The sequence below is a fragment of the Lissotriton helveticus genome, chromosome 6 (assembly GCF_964261635.1).
Source record: "Lissotriton helveticus chromosome 6, aLisHel1.1, whole genome shotgun sequence".
Lineage (NCBI taxonomy): Eukaryota > Metazoa > Chordata > Amphibia > Caudata > Salamandridae > Lissotriton > Lissotriton helveticus.
Window position 1 is genome coordinate 112,046,149 of NC_136067.1, and position 16,648 is coordinate 112,062,796.

At 45.4% G+C, this 16,648-nt stretch overlaps 1 protein-coding gene across 2 annotated transcripts in view; it reads left to right on the plus strand.

The window, feature by feature from the left end:
• The window catches only part of LOC144762304 (exportin-5-like), a 2,548,278-nt gene that overhangs the window by 2,131,120 nt on the left and 400,510 nt on the right, over positions 1–16,648 (plus strand). For both annotated transcript variants that reach the window (XM_078647452.1, XM_078647453.1), the window contains one exon: positions 11,646–11,740. In XM_078647452.1, coding sequence (XP_078503578.1) covers positions 11,646–11,740 — 95 coding nt within the window. The remainder of the gene's footprint in view (positions 1–11,645; positions 11,741–16,648) is intronic.

A 16,648-nucleotide genomic window follows, 5' to 3' on the forward strand; every position in this document is an offset into this window, starting at 1 on the left:
AAAAAAAGTGGCCCAATGATTCCCTTTGCTCACTGCAAAAGGGGCAGTACAAAAACACGTTTTTTTGCCATTTGTTGGTATATTCCCTTATTGGTAGCGTGCCAACTCTAAATTGGTGATAGAGTTTCTTATCTACACTTTTAGTAATAGTGTCCCAGTAGGTCTCAGTTTGGGAAACTACTTTGTGGAGCAGAAAAGTACCGGTCAGATTAGAGTTCTTTGAAAGCAGAACCAGATCTTCCTTTACAGTGGCCCAAAACAACAGTTTAAATTCTTTTTTTGACGGGAATACATGGTTTCCCGGATCTGACCATTGCATATGGAGACCCATTCTAGAAAGTGTTGCCTTCACGGTTTTAACCCAGGATATATTCCCTGATCCTAGTAACGATCGCACATCCAGAATCTCGTTGGCAAACATAGATAATTCCGGTGTGGACCAGATACGTCTCCATAAGGCTACCATCCTATATTGTGCCTGGTTTTTGATGGATTGGCAGCCCATGTCTAGCATAAGGGGAAGTGATGGTGTCGATGGTGGGAGACCTACCAAGCTTCGGAGGAACTTATTCTGGATTTTATCCAGAGGGGCAAGATCTACATTTCCCCATAGATCCGAGCCATAAAGGATGGCTGAACTGATTTTTGCTTTATAAATTTTTAATGCTGGCAGAATTCTTTTTGTTAGGGAGCAGCGCTGTTCTTTAACAAGACAACCCGATAAACGGGCAAATTTTAAACAGAGTGCCTCGATCTGCTCCCTCCAGCGTAACCTATAATCTATAGTCACCCCTAGGTAGGTCATTACCCCTACTTGTTCCAAGATGGTACCATTCGTAGTTACGTAACCCCTTAGCGGTTTATGCTTGGTCAAGCCTAATTGTTAACTCAAGAAGTTCAGGAGGCATTCCCATTTTACTTAGGGCTACCCACATCTTTTCTCTTGGGACCAGATCGAACGCAGATTTAAGATCTACGAACGCTGCATATATTGTGCCTTCTCCTAGATGCACTGTCTTCCAGTAAATCATAATAAATCTGTGCACCTCGTCGACAGAGCTTGTACTGGTCCTAAAGCCAGCCTGTAGCGGGGACAGGATGTTGTCTTCCCTCATCCAAAACTGAATTCTTCCCAGCAACATTCTAGCGAATACCTTCTGTAGGGTGTCAATAAGGCTTATAGGGCGAAAATTCGTGCATTGGACTTGTCCCCTTTTTTGTGTATGGGGAGAATCTCAGCCCCTTTCCAGGAGTCTGGTATTCCCGCTCCTCTAGCGATGGCATTGGCCAGGGAGGTAATATAAGGAACCCAGTTTTCCATATCATACTTAAAGATATCTGCTGGGACACGGTCCATACCGGGTGCTTTACCAGATTTGACCTGTTTTAACGCATTCACTGTCTCGGATTCAGAAAAAACTATACTCCCACAGTTAACAACCGGGGAGAGGGACAGATTACTCACCCTTATGGTATGGCTTCCCGATGACATGCTACTGAACTGGGTCGAGAAATACACGTCCCAGGTCTCGGCTGGAACGTGATTTGCCGGGGTTTGTAAATCACCTGACCCTCCCCATTCAAGTACCTGCCAAAATTTGAGCTGGTTGGCGGACAAGCTAGCCTCATAGAGATCCAGCCAACGTTGATCGTCCCATGCTATCTTGGCTTGTTTTAGAGCTTTCTTGTATTTTGCCCTCTCTGCTTTAATATCCGTAGTTTCCCTTGTTTTAATAGCAGCTATCAAGGAGCAATTTCCGCCCCATTTCGTTACTTCCCTTCCTGGGCAAAATTCTGGAGGCCTTCGAAGCAAACTGCCTTAGCACTTTTGTGGCAGATTCCCTCTTTTTAGACCCCCATCAAGCTGGCTTTAGGCCCCAACATTCCACCGAGTCTATTGCGCTCGCCGTTCATGACGAACTCAGAAAGGGGGCCGATCAGAACATATTGCAGGCACTGGTGCTCCTGGATTTGTCGGCGGCGTTCGACAGTCGACCACGCTCTACTACTCGATTGGGTCGAGAGCGCCGGCATCCGGGGTCCTCCACTGAAATGGGTTACCTTGTTCCTCACTGACCGCCGCCAAGCGGATCGCCTTTCCAGCTTCTCCTCAGAGGAAAAAAGACTCACCTGTGGAGTCCCCCAGGGCTCCTCCCTTTCTCCCCTCTTGTTCAACCTGTACATCCTCCCCCTGATCTCCATACTCCAGAAAAGAGCAGTAGTAATTTTTAACTACGCCGACGACCTTCAGCTCATCTTCAGCATTGACCCCTCCCCCTCCTCCATAGAGAACATTCAATCCACCATGACCTTCATCAGTAGTTGGATGAACACTAATCAGCTAAAGCTCAATCCCGACAAGACAGAGCTGGTTCTCACTGGGCCCCCAGGCAACCCCTGGAGCTCCAACTTCTGGCCCCCCTCCCTGGGCTGCCCGCCATCCCCAGTCAACTCGGTCAAGCACCTAGGTGTCACCATCAGTAGCGACCTTTCCATGAGGGCCCATATCAACTCGGTTTTGTCGGTCTGCTTCTTCCATCTCCGCAGAATCAGGAAAATCATCAGATTCCTCTCTCAAGAAGCTCTCATCCAAGTCACTCTGGCGCTTGTCATGTCCCGCATCGACTACTCCAACTCTTTGTACGCCGCCGGAATCCCTGCATATCAATCCCACGGACTCCAACTAGTCCAGAACTAAGCAGCCAGGCTGATCCATGGCCAGCCAAAATCTAGCCATACCAAGCCCCTCCTCAGGAGCCTCCACTGGCTCTCAGTGACCCACCGCAGTCTCTTCAAAATTGGCTGCCTGATCCATAGAGCCCTCTCATTCCATGGACCCTCTTTCATTGCCTCCCTAGTCCATCGCTACATCCCTCCCCACGACCTTTGCTCCTCCTGTCTTGACCTCCTGTCTCCCTGCACTTTCAAACGAAAGAAACATGGCGGTCTGAGATTCTCCACCCAGGCACCGCTCCTCTGGAATTCTCTCCCTCTAGAACTCCGTCAAACACCCTCCTATCCCCAATTCAGGAAGTCGCTTAAAACCAGTTTTTTTTTCCCAAGCATACAACTTACCCGCACTCTGCTTCTGTCTCCAGCCCCTCCACCCAAGCGCCAAGAAACCGTTGGTGAACGCGCGCTCTATAAATAAATCTTATCATATCATACAAGCGTTCCTTCACCTATTAACCTCATCCGGCCAGATTTCAGCATAAAAGATATTTAAAAAGAACAAATACAGATTGGGTATCGTATTGTATGTATATTTTCCTTAACACTTAAGAAGACCTATTTTGATGTCACTACCAGGAGTGGTACTAGGGATCAGTATTATGGTCCAGACTAAGAGCCTTGGGGTAATGGCTTGAAAGATGTTGACCATGAGATAAACACACATAGACGTGTGCCTCTCCTTTCCCCATTTTTAACAATACCAGCAAGAGGATTGAATAAATATTTAGTTCCTCCTTAACCAGGTATTTTGTAACCCTAATGTAGACCCTCCCACTCTTAATCATCTATTGCTTTATCGTATTCAACTTATAAAGTGCTCCCACACTTATGGATGAACTTGTCAGGGATGTTTGTCTACTCATTTCCTCCACTACCTCTAATTTAGTGAAGAAGTTGAGACAAATGTCCTTGATGTTCATTGCAATGCTGTGCTGTGTAGATTTTTATAGTGTGCTAATCACCCTTGAGGGTATCCTTGTGCTTGCCGGTGGGTAGGCGGGGGCTTGCCCGGAGTTCATTGTAGAGTCCTTCAGCTTCTTGGTGAATTTGAAGAGTGATGCAGTGGACCCCCTGTGTTGTAGGAAGTCGTTCCAAGCCTTAGGGGTGATGTGTGAGGTGGCTCAACCTCCCGCTCTGTACTTATGTATGCGGAGAATGTGCACAAGTGAGAGACCAGGTGCATGTAGAGTTGGTGCAAGCGGGTGTGCATGTTGCGGTAAGCAGGGCCTATGTTGTGTAAACCCTTGTGGGTGTGTATGACGAGTTTGATGTGAGTGCATTTGTGTATGGGAAGCAAGTGGAGTTCCTTGAGGTGTGGAGTGGTGTGGGCGCGTTGAGGGAGGTTTGGATGAGTCTTGCTGCGGTGTTCTGGATGGTTTGGAGTCTCTTCAGGAGCTATTTGTTGAATCCCTCGTAGAGTGCATTGCCATAGTCCAGTCTGCTTGTTATGAGACCTTGTGTGACTGTTTTCTAGTAGCCTCTTAAAAGGTTTTCTCAGCATCTTCAGCTGGTGGAGGTAAATGTGGTGACTTGCCCGGTCATATTAAATTTTTCATCCAGGAAGATTCCTAGGTTTTTGGCATGGACGGTAGGGGTTGGGGCAGGTCTGAGGTCTTCAGAGATCCAGGTGGAGTTCCACGTGGAGATTTTGCTTCTGAAGATCATCACTTCGGTTTGATCTGTGTTGAGCTTGAGGCAGTTGGACCTCATCCACGTAGCTACTGTGGTCATGCAGGGTTTGAAGTTGGTCTTGGTCGCAGGAGTCTTATCTGAATGAGAGAGTATGAGTTGGGTGTCTGCGTAGGAGTGGATATGGATGTTGTGGGATCTGTTGATGTCAGCCAGTGGTGTCATGTAGTTCAAGTCAAGTCAAAGTCCACTTTATTCGATTAATTAAAATCATAAAAGTATTCTACAAACATATATCATACATTCAAAATGTCTTAAAATCAATTAATACAGTATTAAACATTAAGTGGAATTAAAAAGCAAGTAAAAGGGCATTATTTACACAAAATTCATTACAGTTTGCGCTCAACAGTACAGTAGACATGAATTTAGGTATCTGTCCTCAATTGTAATTCCAATCTTAACCTTGATCTCTTACATCTAACAGATGCAGCCAAAAAACTAGCAGTGCAATACATAATTACAGGGGAATTCATCATCTGTAAATATAACAGTGCAAGCTTGTACTGCGTGAAACCCATCTCCTTCAGGATTGGTTTTAAATATCGAATGCGAGGTTCACAATAAAAAGAACAAAAGAACAAAAAATGCGCATTATCCTGGGTTGAAAAACCATCACATTTACATGGGGACGACTCCTCAAGCTTACACCAATCTTTCTCGTACCACAGAACCATATACATTTGATTAAAGCGGAACTTAGACAGTAACCACCTATGAAAAGAATTAGTGACCACTGTCAGGTAAGGAGCCAATTCAGATGATAGGGTTATCATTACATGTGCCCTCACTGAGGGTTTACATAGCTCATCCGCTTCGCGCTCGGCCATGCGTAACCTGATGAAATTGGTCTTCACCCACATTAAGTCAGCTTTACACAGGGAATCCGGACTATCAAAGATTTCAGGGCATCCCAGCTTTGCGGCCAGGGACTCAACATATGACAACCACTGAATATCCCTCCTGTGGTCTAATTTAAGACAATCTTTAATGATCCTGTGGTTAAGGCTAAGGTTCGGATTTAGCCAGAGCTTAATCCACATCAGAAGCGGAGCTAGATTAATTATATCTAAAATATAACCCAGACCCAGCTCAAGATGTAAAGAATGAGTAGCAGTCGACTGGGGTAGTCCCAGCAAAGAACGAAGAAATTTATTTTCCTCTATCTGAATGCATTTAGAATTAACATATCCCCAGACTGCAGCCCCGTATCTAGCAATCGCGGCGGTCTTGGCTTTGTAAATGGCCAGGATAGCCTTGATTGGTTTTCCACCCAATCTCTTTGCGAACCCCAGGATTGCAGAGTATGAACTTCTCACCGCGTTCGCTTTTGATGTTAACTGCGGTGTCCAAGTTCCCCTTTGATCAAAAATAACTCCCAAATAAGTAAAAACTTTAACGCTTGTGATGACCTCACCTTCGCAGAAGAAGGTTTTTTCTTTAAATTTGCCGCATCCTGCTGACATAGTGTGCGATTTATTTTTATTAACCACCAGGTCAAGACTGGACATAAAGTTACCGAATGAGTCAAGTAACTTTTGCAGGGCAATTGGGGTCCTGGCTATTAGCACCGCATCATCGGCATAGAGGAGCACCGGAATTGGTGCACCCCCCATGCTCGGAATATCCTTTGTGGCTGCCATTAAGTCATCCTCCAAAGAATTCACGTATAACGTGAATAACATTGGCGCCAGTATACATCCCTGACGGACCCCTCTAGTTGATCTAAAGCTCTCCGTACACTTTCCGTCAGTTGTCATTCTGATGCGGGCTCTCAGATCTTTATGGAGCTCCGCCAGAAAGTGTACCAAGGAGCTATCGAGGCCCATCTTCAGAAGCATTGCCCACAGTCTAGATCTATTGACAAGATCAAAGGCTGTGGACAAGTCCATGAAGCCAAAGAATATACTTCCCCCTTTTGCTCTAGTATATTTGGAAATTATGAGGTGGAGATTGAGGCATTGATCCTCTGTACTCCTCCCTGTCCTAAATCCATATTGTGCCTCGGACAGAATATTATTCCCCTTGGCCCAAGCGGCTATTCTCGCCAAGACAACCTTCCCTAAAATTTTTACCGAGGAGTCCAGCAATGATATTGGTCTGTAGCATCTTGGGTCTGCTCTCTGCCCTTTTTTAAATATTGGTACTATCGTAGCTAAAGACCAGGTCTGAGGGAATCCCACTGCAGCAGAAGCATTAAAAACTTTCACTAAAATATTGGCCCAAAACAGCGGATTTGCCTTAAACGTATCCGCTGGCACTCCATCGGGACCCGGGGCCTTACGTCCTGCCGTGTCCTCTATGGCTCTAAGTACCTCAATTGTATCAAAACTCACAGGCTCCAGGGGAATCTCAGTAGTAGGGACTACAAAGGGTTCCAGCTCCCTATTACTATCATAAATTTTTTCAAAATGGCTAAGCCAATCTTCCTCTGATATATTAAGTTCCAGTGCAGAGTTTTGGTCACCTGAAAGTAGGGGAGTGTTAATAATTGACCAAAACTTAGCACTCTTTTTTAGGGTGGCTTTATCCATTAATTCTTCCCAAGCATTACTCTTTAGTTCGTTTTTGCGCAATTTAGTGGCCATAGAAAAATCCTTTCTTAATTGCGTAACTAGCGCTTTGTCCCTTGGGCGAATATTCAGTACTTTCTTAAGGCGGTTATGTGCTTTACTACAATTATTATCGAACCAGCCTTTCACCGATTTATGTTTACCCCCCGGGCTTTTAGCTGTGAGGCTAGTAGCCACAAACCGGCAAATACCTTCAAAGGAGGATATAACCTCCTTGTTCCCGGCTAACGGGTTGGCACACACATTAAGCTCTTCAGAAACTGAAGAGGATAAATTTAAGAAAAATTTTTCAGGTACTACCATTTCCCATTTGATTCTTCTCCCCTGATCCTTAACCTTTAATGGCAATATAGACCGGGGGGTATCAGATGATTTTAACAAGAAAGAGCTATTTACTAGCTCCAACCCCACAGGATTATGATCACTCATTGGCATAGCGATTGCATTATATGAAATCACATAATTAAGGAAACCTAATGAAACAAAAATAAAATCAATTATCGAATCACTAGCCCTTCCCGTGTAAGTGGCAACCCGTGTACTCTTATCATAGAACTCTGGTTCGTACAACTAATTTTCCCGTAATAAATTTTCGAGCACCAAACCCTTCTGTGTATGTTCTAGGTGAGGGGGGGGAAACACTATCAGGCCCATCTTCATCCGCTAAGGCACAATATGAACACAAATGTACATTAAAATCGCCCATTAATATAAATCGACACAAAGTGGTTTGTTTGTCCTTGTAAAGACTTAAAAAATCTGCTAACCATGCAAAATGCAGTTTCTGGGTGACCATTCGGTGCATTATAACAATTAACAAGAAGCAATTTACAGCCATCATCCAAATTTATCTCTAGGATAAGGAAATTGTGAGAGGCACAGTCAATCAGAGTAATTTTGCCCTTGATGTTCACCGATACCAGCGTCAAAAGTCCTCCTTTATTCCGGCCTGCGGGGGAAGGCAAGGCAGGTACAAAATAAGAAGTAAAGCCATCCAACCAATAGTCACACTCCATGTCCCAAGTCTCTTGAATAGCAATGATATCATGGAGCTTTACAAAGTTCTCCCAAATTGGGTCTCCCCTCTTCGACCGTAAACCAGCAATATTCCAGGATAACAATCTGACCGTATCCCCTTTAACTGTTGTGATCTCAGTTGAACTATTACAGTCCGCAACAGAAGAAGGTACAGGAACCGTAGGTGTTGATTCCACTGAAACGTCGTCCACTGTACCCTCTCCAGCACCACGTCAGTCGCAAAGATCGAGACCTGAGAGAGCGTCGAATCTGTTGTGAGTTGCAATAGGGGGTCCAAAAGTAAAGAGATTATCGCATCCCTGAAACGGTCTTCGGGTAGCCGATCTTGGCCCCACCGGGGTAAATGGACTCAGTCTTTGCCGGGGCGAAGAGGCTGAATTGATATGATTGTAAAAATACCCTAACGGGCGCACTTGAATACCATTGCTGTCCTCCATCAGTGATGCTGCCCGTAGGAGGACTGTGGCCACATGTTGTGGGTATTTAAAATTCACAACCACACAATCCCCTCTACAAGTTTTCCTCGAGGGACCAATCCAATTTACCCTCCTGGTCGTGATATTGTCTCCGGCAAATTTAGTAGGGAAACCACATTTGGAACTCAGCCAAGCCACAAGTTTGTTTTTGAGGGAATCATGAGCTTCCTCGTGTGGTTCGGTTGAGCCTGGGATATAAACTGGGGCATTTGCCAACACAACGACATAGGGGGCGCAATCCGGGGGTAGATTAGTAGAGTTGATCCGCCTACTTTGTATGGCATTTGTATTATGTGAAAGACCTGGCCTCTGCTGTCTCGCAGCCGTGTCTACTGGCAAGGGACAAGTAGCTGAAGGGGCAATAAGTTTGTTATCCGCCCTGTTAACCTGAGGGATCATATGAGATGGTTTGGAGTCTTTAACAGCATTTTTCCCTACAGCCCCAGAGCTCGCTGTGCTAGTTAAAGGGAGTGGGGGATTAACCTTAGCTAGATTGGCCAGCCGCTGTTCTAACAGACCTCCTAGTCTTGTTATCTCCGCATAAGCGGTGTCCAGTTTGACTGCTAGGGAGTTGTGGTAATCCTTAAGTTTTAGATCAATAGTGGCCTCTATGGTTTTAACTAACAAACCAAACTGCTCAGGGCTCAACGTAATACATGATTCTTTTTTACTCTCTGCGTTCAGTGTCACCTTAGGGGAGGTGTGACTATCAGGCAAGTGAGTGTCCCCTCTTCTCCTATAGGTGATCTTGCCCCCCCTCTTGCTTTGCTGCTTTCTACAGGTTCTAACAGGTCTCACACTTTTATTCTCTTCCGCTACCTCTACCTATTCCTCAGAGTCAGAAGATGATTTGTCAAGCGTTATTGTATCAGGGGCCTGATGGATCGAAGCTACTACTATACTAGCTACATTAGGTCCACCTAGCCCACACTCAGTGCTATTTTCAGTCTCTGGTGTCGCCTCCGCCGTAGATAATCCTACTGAAGAAAGATCATGTTCTAGAGAACCACCTTTGCCCAATGAAGCCCTTCTATCATCGTTGATTTTGTTCACCATTTTGACGAGGAAATTGTTCATAGAGCCTGCCCCCGTGACCACCTTATCTTTCTTTGTACCTGACATATGGGAAGTTTATACGGTGTTTGTTTACAACTTTGCCTTTGCCTAGGTGTCACCCAGAGTAATACGACCAGTTTATCGAGATATATGCCAGGAAATCCCTCAGCCTTATCCAACACAGTTCCACAAAAGTTGGAAAGCACGGTTTGCTACTTACAAGGTCTCTGGCCCAGCCCAGCCTCCTCCTGTCTCTGACGGCCTCAGACGGCCCGCCCTCTGCCCGGGCTCCGCCCGCGCGCGTCCCGCGACGCGGAAGGATTGTCCCGCCTTTGTAGCGCCTCCGGGCGTGAAGACAGCGGGAAACCGGAAGTCCACGCAAAGCCCGCTGGGAGCTGTAGTCTCCAGCCGCCGTAGAATGGTGATGGCGGCGAGACCTACAGCGTTCCAGACCCAGGGGCAGAGGCTGCGTGTGGCGTGCTGTCCAGAAGGTAAGTGTGGCCAGTAGTTGTTGAACAGGGTTGGGCTAAGAGATGAGCCTTGTGGTACTCTACAGTTGAGATTTCTGGCTTACTGTCATGCTGACTTTTTTTTATTAGGAAGGAATAGATCCAAAAAGAGCGTTGTCATTCTACAGTGATCACACGAGGGGACAATCAGCTCTTTGTAGGGGATGTTGGCAGTAAGACAGAGACGTCAGTGCAGAAACAGACCATCTCACGATGGATAGTGCTGTAAATAAAGATCTGCAACACATTGGCCAAAAAGCAGCCCCCTGAGGACATTTGTCTTCATTATAAAAGCCCAAAGGCTTTAACCACTGTTAGCTTGCGAAGGCCCTGTCCTGGACATCTGTCAGGCATTAACGTGGGCATTGTTAACACACCTTCATGAAGCATTATTGTCTAGATAGTCAGGTCCATCGTGACGGACACTTTTTCTGTTCAGTCATGCAGGACTCTTTAGTTTGATTTGTTTTGCAGACCCACCTCTGGAGAGTTATTGCTTGGGTATCTATTCTAAGGTAACAAATCTGCGACTAGAAGTATTGTCGGATGAACAAGTTAATTACCTCTGGTAACGCCTAATTTGGTAGACACTCCTTCTAGTTGCTGATTCTCCCCACTCTGCAAACTGATTCAGTACGGTCACCCTTCTGAAGACCTTAGCAATCCACACCAGTATGTCAGCATTCTTCATTGCTCTGCTCTTCCGGCATGAAAAGAAATTAGAATTAATAATAATAATAATAATAATACTGGGTTTTATAGAGTGCGAACAGCTACCTCTCGAGGAGGTGTCCCGGCGCTAGTAGAACACAAGTAACCTGAGGCAAGAGAGTAGGAGAGCTAGCGTGGCTGGGAGAAAAGCCATGTCTTTAGCAGTTTCCTAAAGCAGGGTTCGGAGGGGGCCTGTTGAATTGCTTGTGGTAGGGAGTTCCACAGAGCGGCCACGTTCGCTGAGAAGGTCCGACCACCTAGACGTGCCTTTTTTGCCCGTGGAACGATCAGTTGGACACGGTCATTAGACCGCAGAACACGGCTTTGGACGTATCTTGGAAGGCGATTTTTCAGGTATTGTGGGCAGAAGCCATACAGCGATCTGAACGCCAGCGTCAGAGCTTTGAATTTTATTCTTTTGGCAACTGATAGCCAGTGCAGGGTTCGAAGATGCGGAGAGACTGACTGCTTGAAAGGAATGCGCCGTAGCAGTCTCGCAGCCGCATTTTGAACTACCTGAAGCTTGTGAGTCAGGTATTTTGCTGGGGTGCTGCCCATATAGGCACTGCTCACCCAACTTCTGACGTGGATGACACTGACGTGGACAAGATCAATGCCACCTACCAGCACACAGGGGTACTGCCCAAAGTTTACCGGATCCAGTCTGATGCCTGGGGAATATTATACGGTAAGGAATTTGCATCTAGATTGAGTTTCTACCAGATAAGGCATTACCGAAGGTAAGTAACTTATTCTTTTAGTCATGTGGAATCCTTTTTAGGCTAAGTAAAATGATATCTGATTGGCAAATCGAAGAGAGCATTTAACAGATAAACTGTATTCTTTTGTTTCTTGACCAGGTGGTATTGTTAAGAATGTGGTAAAAGATGTGCTCCCTCCAAATGCTCCATCGTTAGTTCTCACAGAGCGAGGAACCTCCTTGATGAAAGAACCGGTAAGCTATAGTCCATGCATAAGTCGCTGATATTAGACCCTTCATTTAATATTACATGAAAAAAAAAATTGGTAGTGGGGCAAGCACCCCTTTTTAGGTCTTGCACCTGGCGATTACAGCGCAAAGCGCTGTCTCGCCTGCGAGACCTATAGTCAACGGCTATGCTTTCAAGAAGACAGGGAATAGGATCAGGTCGCGCGCTCCGACTGTGAAGTGTTGCCATCTTTCTTACTTCTGTCCAGCTGGCTCTGCAAGATTTACGGCGTGTAGTTAGAAGGAAGTGGCGCCTCGCTAAGCTGCGTTAAAAGGAACCACGACTGTTGAACAAACCTTCGAAATGAAGGATGGCTGGCCACCGTTCTCTGCACATTAATATGACAAACTAATCCTACCGAAGCACGTCACAAAAGTCCCGATCGCTGTCCCACGACTCTTTCCGAAGTGCCCTATCCCTCGTGTCACCGTCCTCTGTTGCATAGTTCCCGCTTTAATGTATTCAAGACACCCTGTCACTCTCTGAAGTCCCGTATGGTAACGTGCGTGCCCCTGGCACTCACCCGGAGAGCTGGGTAGTTCAGTGGAAGCGAGCAGCGGAAGGCTCACGGACTCTCCATCCTCGCCCTCTTTCTCCACTTGGTCTGCCCAGCTGGGCTTCGAGCTGTAAAAGAGAGTGATGCGGTAAGTCACGGAGCTCCACTCAACCTCCTCTCCCCGTGATAAGAAATACTGCACAGCCTTCCACTCACTCGTATTCGCCGGTCGGCATGGCTGCAGGAGGGCCCTCGGCAAAGGAGCCCAATGCTACGAACACAGCCCAAAGAGGAAATCACACGCGCGTGCGCGGACCTCGGGCTTCGCGTGGGATCTGGTCTCCTTTCTCTCTCCATGCTTCTGGCTAGTTACTGCGACCGCCCTTTTGGAATGGGCTACATGCATTGACGAGTGAGAGAGACCATATTTAATCGTATTAGAATGCCCTGCAATAGAGGCCTTTCTATTTATTTATTTATCCGTTTTTATATAACGCGGACTTTACCCGAAGGGGTCAGATCTCTTCACAATAGGAACGTTAATGATACATGAGGAGAAAATACAAGTGAACAAATTACAAAAGCAAATGTTAAGTTACATGAGGTAAAAGTGACAATTGTGAGCAAACAAAATACAAGAGGTAGCAAACTGTGCTACCTGTTTCCGTGATAGATGTTTACGGAGGCCCCTTTCAAATTAAAGACTCAGAAACATAATTTTGCTGTTGACAAGAAATTAGGTGTTTTGCATTGTTTTAAAAAGTGGAAAGCTGTGCTGTAGGGGCAGCTGAATATAAAACAGCTCAAAGTGATGTTTTTCTAGTTACCAAAACATACCAAAAACAAAATAAAAAAATGTAAAGGCTCAAGAGCATCTGCACTAACGGAGAGCATTCCCATACCAAAGAACTGGGGCACAACATCACTAATATAGCGTCCTGTTCAATAAGCGCTCAGACTAATGGCAAATATTTAGCAAATGTGATAAAAGGCTCTTGGCAATATTTAAACAAGCGTTATGAATTATTCTGAAGCGAGCGTGTGTACGCTTTAAAAACGTATTTCTTTATTTTCTCTAAAGGTAGAAGTGCGCTTGTTAGACCTGGCATCTTTTGGCTTGATTTCCCCTGCCTTTTTGCTTCTGACCTCCTGTTTTTGACTGTGTGCTACATTTCATTTTTGCTCGTTTTTAATCAGTACTGCGTTTTCCAGGCACTGCGCACTGCCAACAGAGTCCTCATTCATACTAAGCAGGTGCCCTACTGAGTCCAACTCTCAAAACAGCACCGACATGATTTGAAAACATTTTTGATCTGTTGGCAATGTTTTTATTTTGTCACAGGCAAAATTGCGAGCAGGAATCCTGGCCTACATGTTAGTTACCATAGTGAAGCACATGCCAAATGTCTCATACTTATGCAGTGAATAGTGGAGTGCCAGGTAGCTATGGAAACCGCATGTTACCCTTATATGCAGCGAGCAGGTGCCTCAATGTCAGATGGCTTTAAAACTAACCATATTCCACCTCCTAAGCAAGGGTACCACGCATATAAATGTTGTATTTTGGAGCATTGAACTGCATGGCATTGCTCCAGCATTAGTTAAATTACGAATTGAAGTGGGCGAGCCACTGAAAGTTTGAGCCAGGCTTGAGCCTGAGGCATGGCTCTGGCTCAGCTCAAAGTCCTGTTGGAACTTCAGCCCATAACAAGCTGAGTTTTCATATGGCTTCTATCTATCGCCCTCACTCTATCTATCTATCGCCCTCACTCTATCTATCTATCGCCCTCGCTCTATCTATCTATCCCCCTCACTCTATCTATCGCCCTCACTCTATCTATCTATCTATCGCCCTCACTCTATCTATCTCCCTCCCTCACTATATCTATTTATCGCCCTCACTCTATCTATCCCCCTTACTCTATCTATCTATCGCCCTCACTCTATCTATCTACCTATCTATCTATCTATCTATCTATCTATCGTCCTCACTCTATCTATCTATCTATCTCCCTCACTCTATCTATCGCCCTCACTCTATCTATCGCCCTCACTCTTTCTATCGCCCTCACTCTATCTATCTACCTATCTATCTATCTATCTATCGTCCTCACTCTATCTATCTATCTATCTCCCTCACTCTATCTATTTATCGTCCTCACTCTATCGCCCTCACTCTATCTATCTATCCCCCTCACTCTATCTATCTATCCCCCTCACTCTATCTATCTATCGCCCTCACTCTATCTATCGTCCTCACTCTATCTATCTATCTCCCTCACTCTATCTATTTATCGCCCTCACTCTATCGCCCTCACTCTATCTATCTATCGCCCTCACTCTATCTATCTATCGCCCTCACTCCATCTATCGCCCTCACTCTATCTATCTATCTATCTATCTATGGTCCTCACTCTATCTATTTATCACCCTCAATCTATCTATCGCCCTCACTCTATCTATCGCCCTCACTCTATCTATCGCCCTCACTCTATCTATCGCCCTCACTCTTTCTATCTATCGCCCTCACTCTTTCTATCTATCGCCCTCACTCTTTCTAGCTATCGCCCTCACTCTTTCTATCTATCGCCCTCACTCTATCTATCGCCCTCACTCTAGCTATCTGTCTATCTATCCCCCTCACTCTATCTATCGCCCTCACTCTATCTATCTATCACCCTCACTCTATCTATCTATCTATCGTCCTCACTCTATCTATCTATCTATCGTCCTCACTCTATCTATCTCCCTCACTCTATCTATCTATCGCCCTCACTCTATCTAGCTATCACCCTCACTCTATCTATCTATGGCACTCACTCTATCTATCTATCTCCCTCACTCTATCTATTTATCACCCTCACTCTATCGCCCTCACTCTATCTATCTATCGCCCTCACTCTATCTATCGCCCTCACTCTATCTATCGCCCTCACTCTATCTATCGCCCTCACTCTATCTATCTCCCTCACTCTATCGCCCTCACCCTATCTATCGCCCTCACTCTATCTATCGCCCTCACTCTATCTATCGCCCTCACTCTATCTATCGCCCTCACTCTATCTATCGCCCTCACTCTATCTATCGCCCTCACTCTATCTATCGCCCTCACTCTATCGCCCTCACTCTATCGCCCTCACTCTATCTATCTATCTCCCTCACTCTATCTATCGCCCTCACTCTATCTATCTATCGCCCTCACTCTATCTATCTATCGCCCTCACTCTATCTATCGCCCTCACTCTATCTATCTATCGCCCTCACTCTATCTATCGCCCTCACTCTATCTATCGCCCTCACTCTACCTATCGCCCTCACTCTACCTATCGCCCTCACTCTACCTATCGCCCTCACTCTATCTATCGCCCTCACTCTATCTATCGCCCTCACTCTATCTATCTATCGCCCTCACTCTATCGCCCTCACTCTATCTATCTATCGCCCTCACTCTATTTGTCTATCTATCGCCCTCACTCTTTCTATCGCCATCACTCTATCTATCTATCTATCGCCCTCACTCTATCTATCACCCTCACTCTATCGCCCTCACTCTATCTATCTATCTATCTATCTATCGCCCTCACTCTATCTATCTATCACCCTCACTCTATCTATCTATGGCACTCACTCTATCTATCTATCTCCCTCACTCTATCTATTTATCACCCTCATCTATCGCCCTCACTCTATCTATCTATCGCCCTCACTCTATCTATCGCCCTCACTCTATCTATCGCCCTCACCCTATCTATCGCCCTCACTCTTTCTATCGCCATCACTCTATCTATCGCCCTCACTCTATCGCCCTCACTCTATCTATCACCCTCACTCTATCGCCCTCACTCTATCTATCTATCTATCTATCTATCTATCGCCCTCACTCTATCTATCTATCGCATCACCACAGCATCACTCAGGGGCACCACAACATCCCTATGGGCTACCACTGCATCACTGAACGCCACAGCATCACTCGTCGCCACCACAACATCACTCGTCGCCACCACAACATCACTCAGCGCCACCACAGCATCAATCTGTGCAACCATTCAACAATAACAGGTTCAAATATGTTCTCTCAATGTTTCACGCTTTATTACAAATGTCACAAAAAGATGTTAATATTTCACTTCTGTTCTTGGATTTTCGTCATAATAAAATACACTGAATATAATCTTCACAAAAGTTATTTACAAAAGTTTAAGCTATTGCCATTATAAATTACAATAACTTTTATTTAAGTATTAATTATTTAAAAAAATTAAAAGCCATTGTTATTTGTAATATCAATACATCTAAGTCATGTAAATACAACACATATTGCATTACAAATGCTATAGGTGTAACATTTACGAAATTTAAAACTACTGGCATTGTA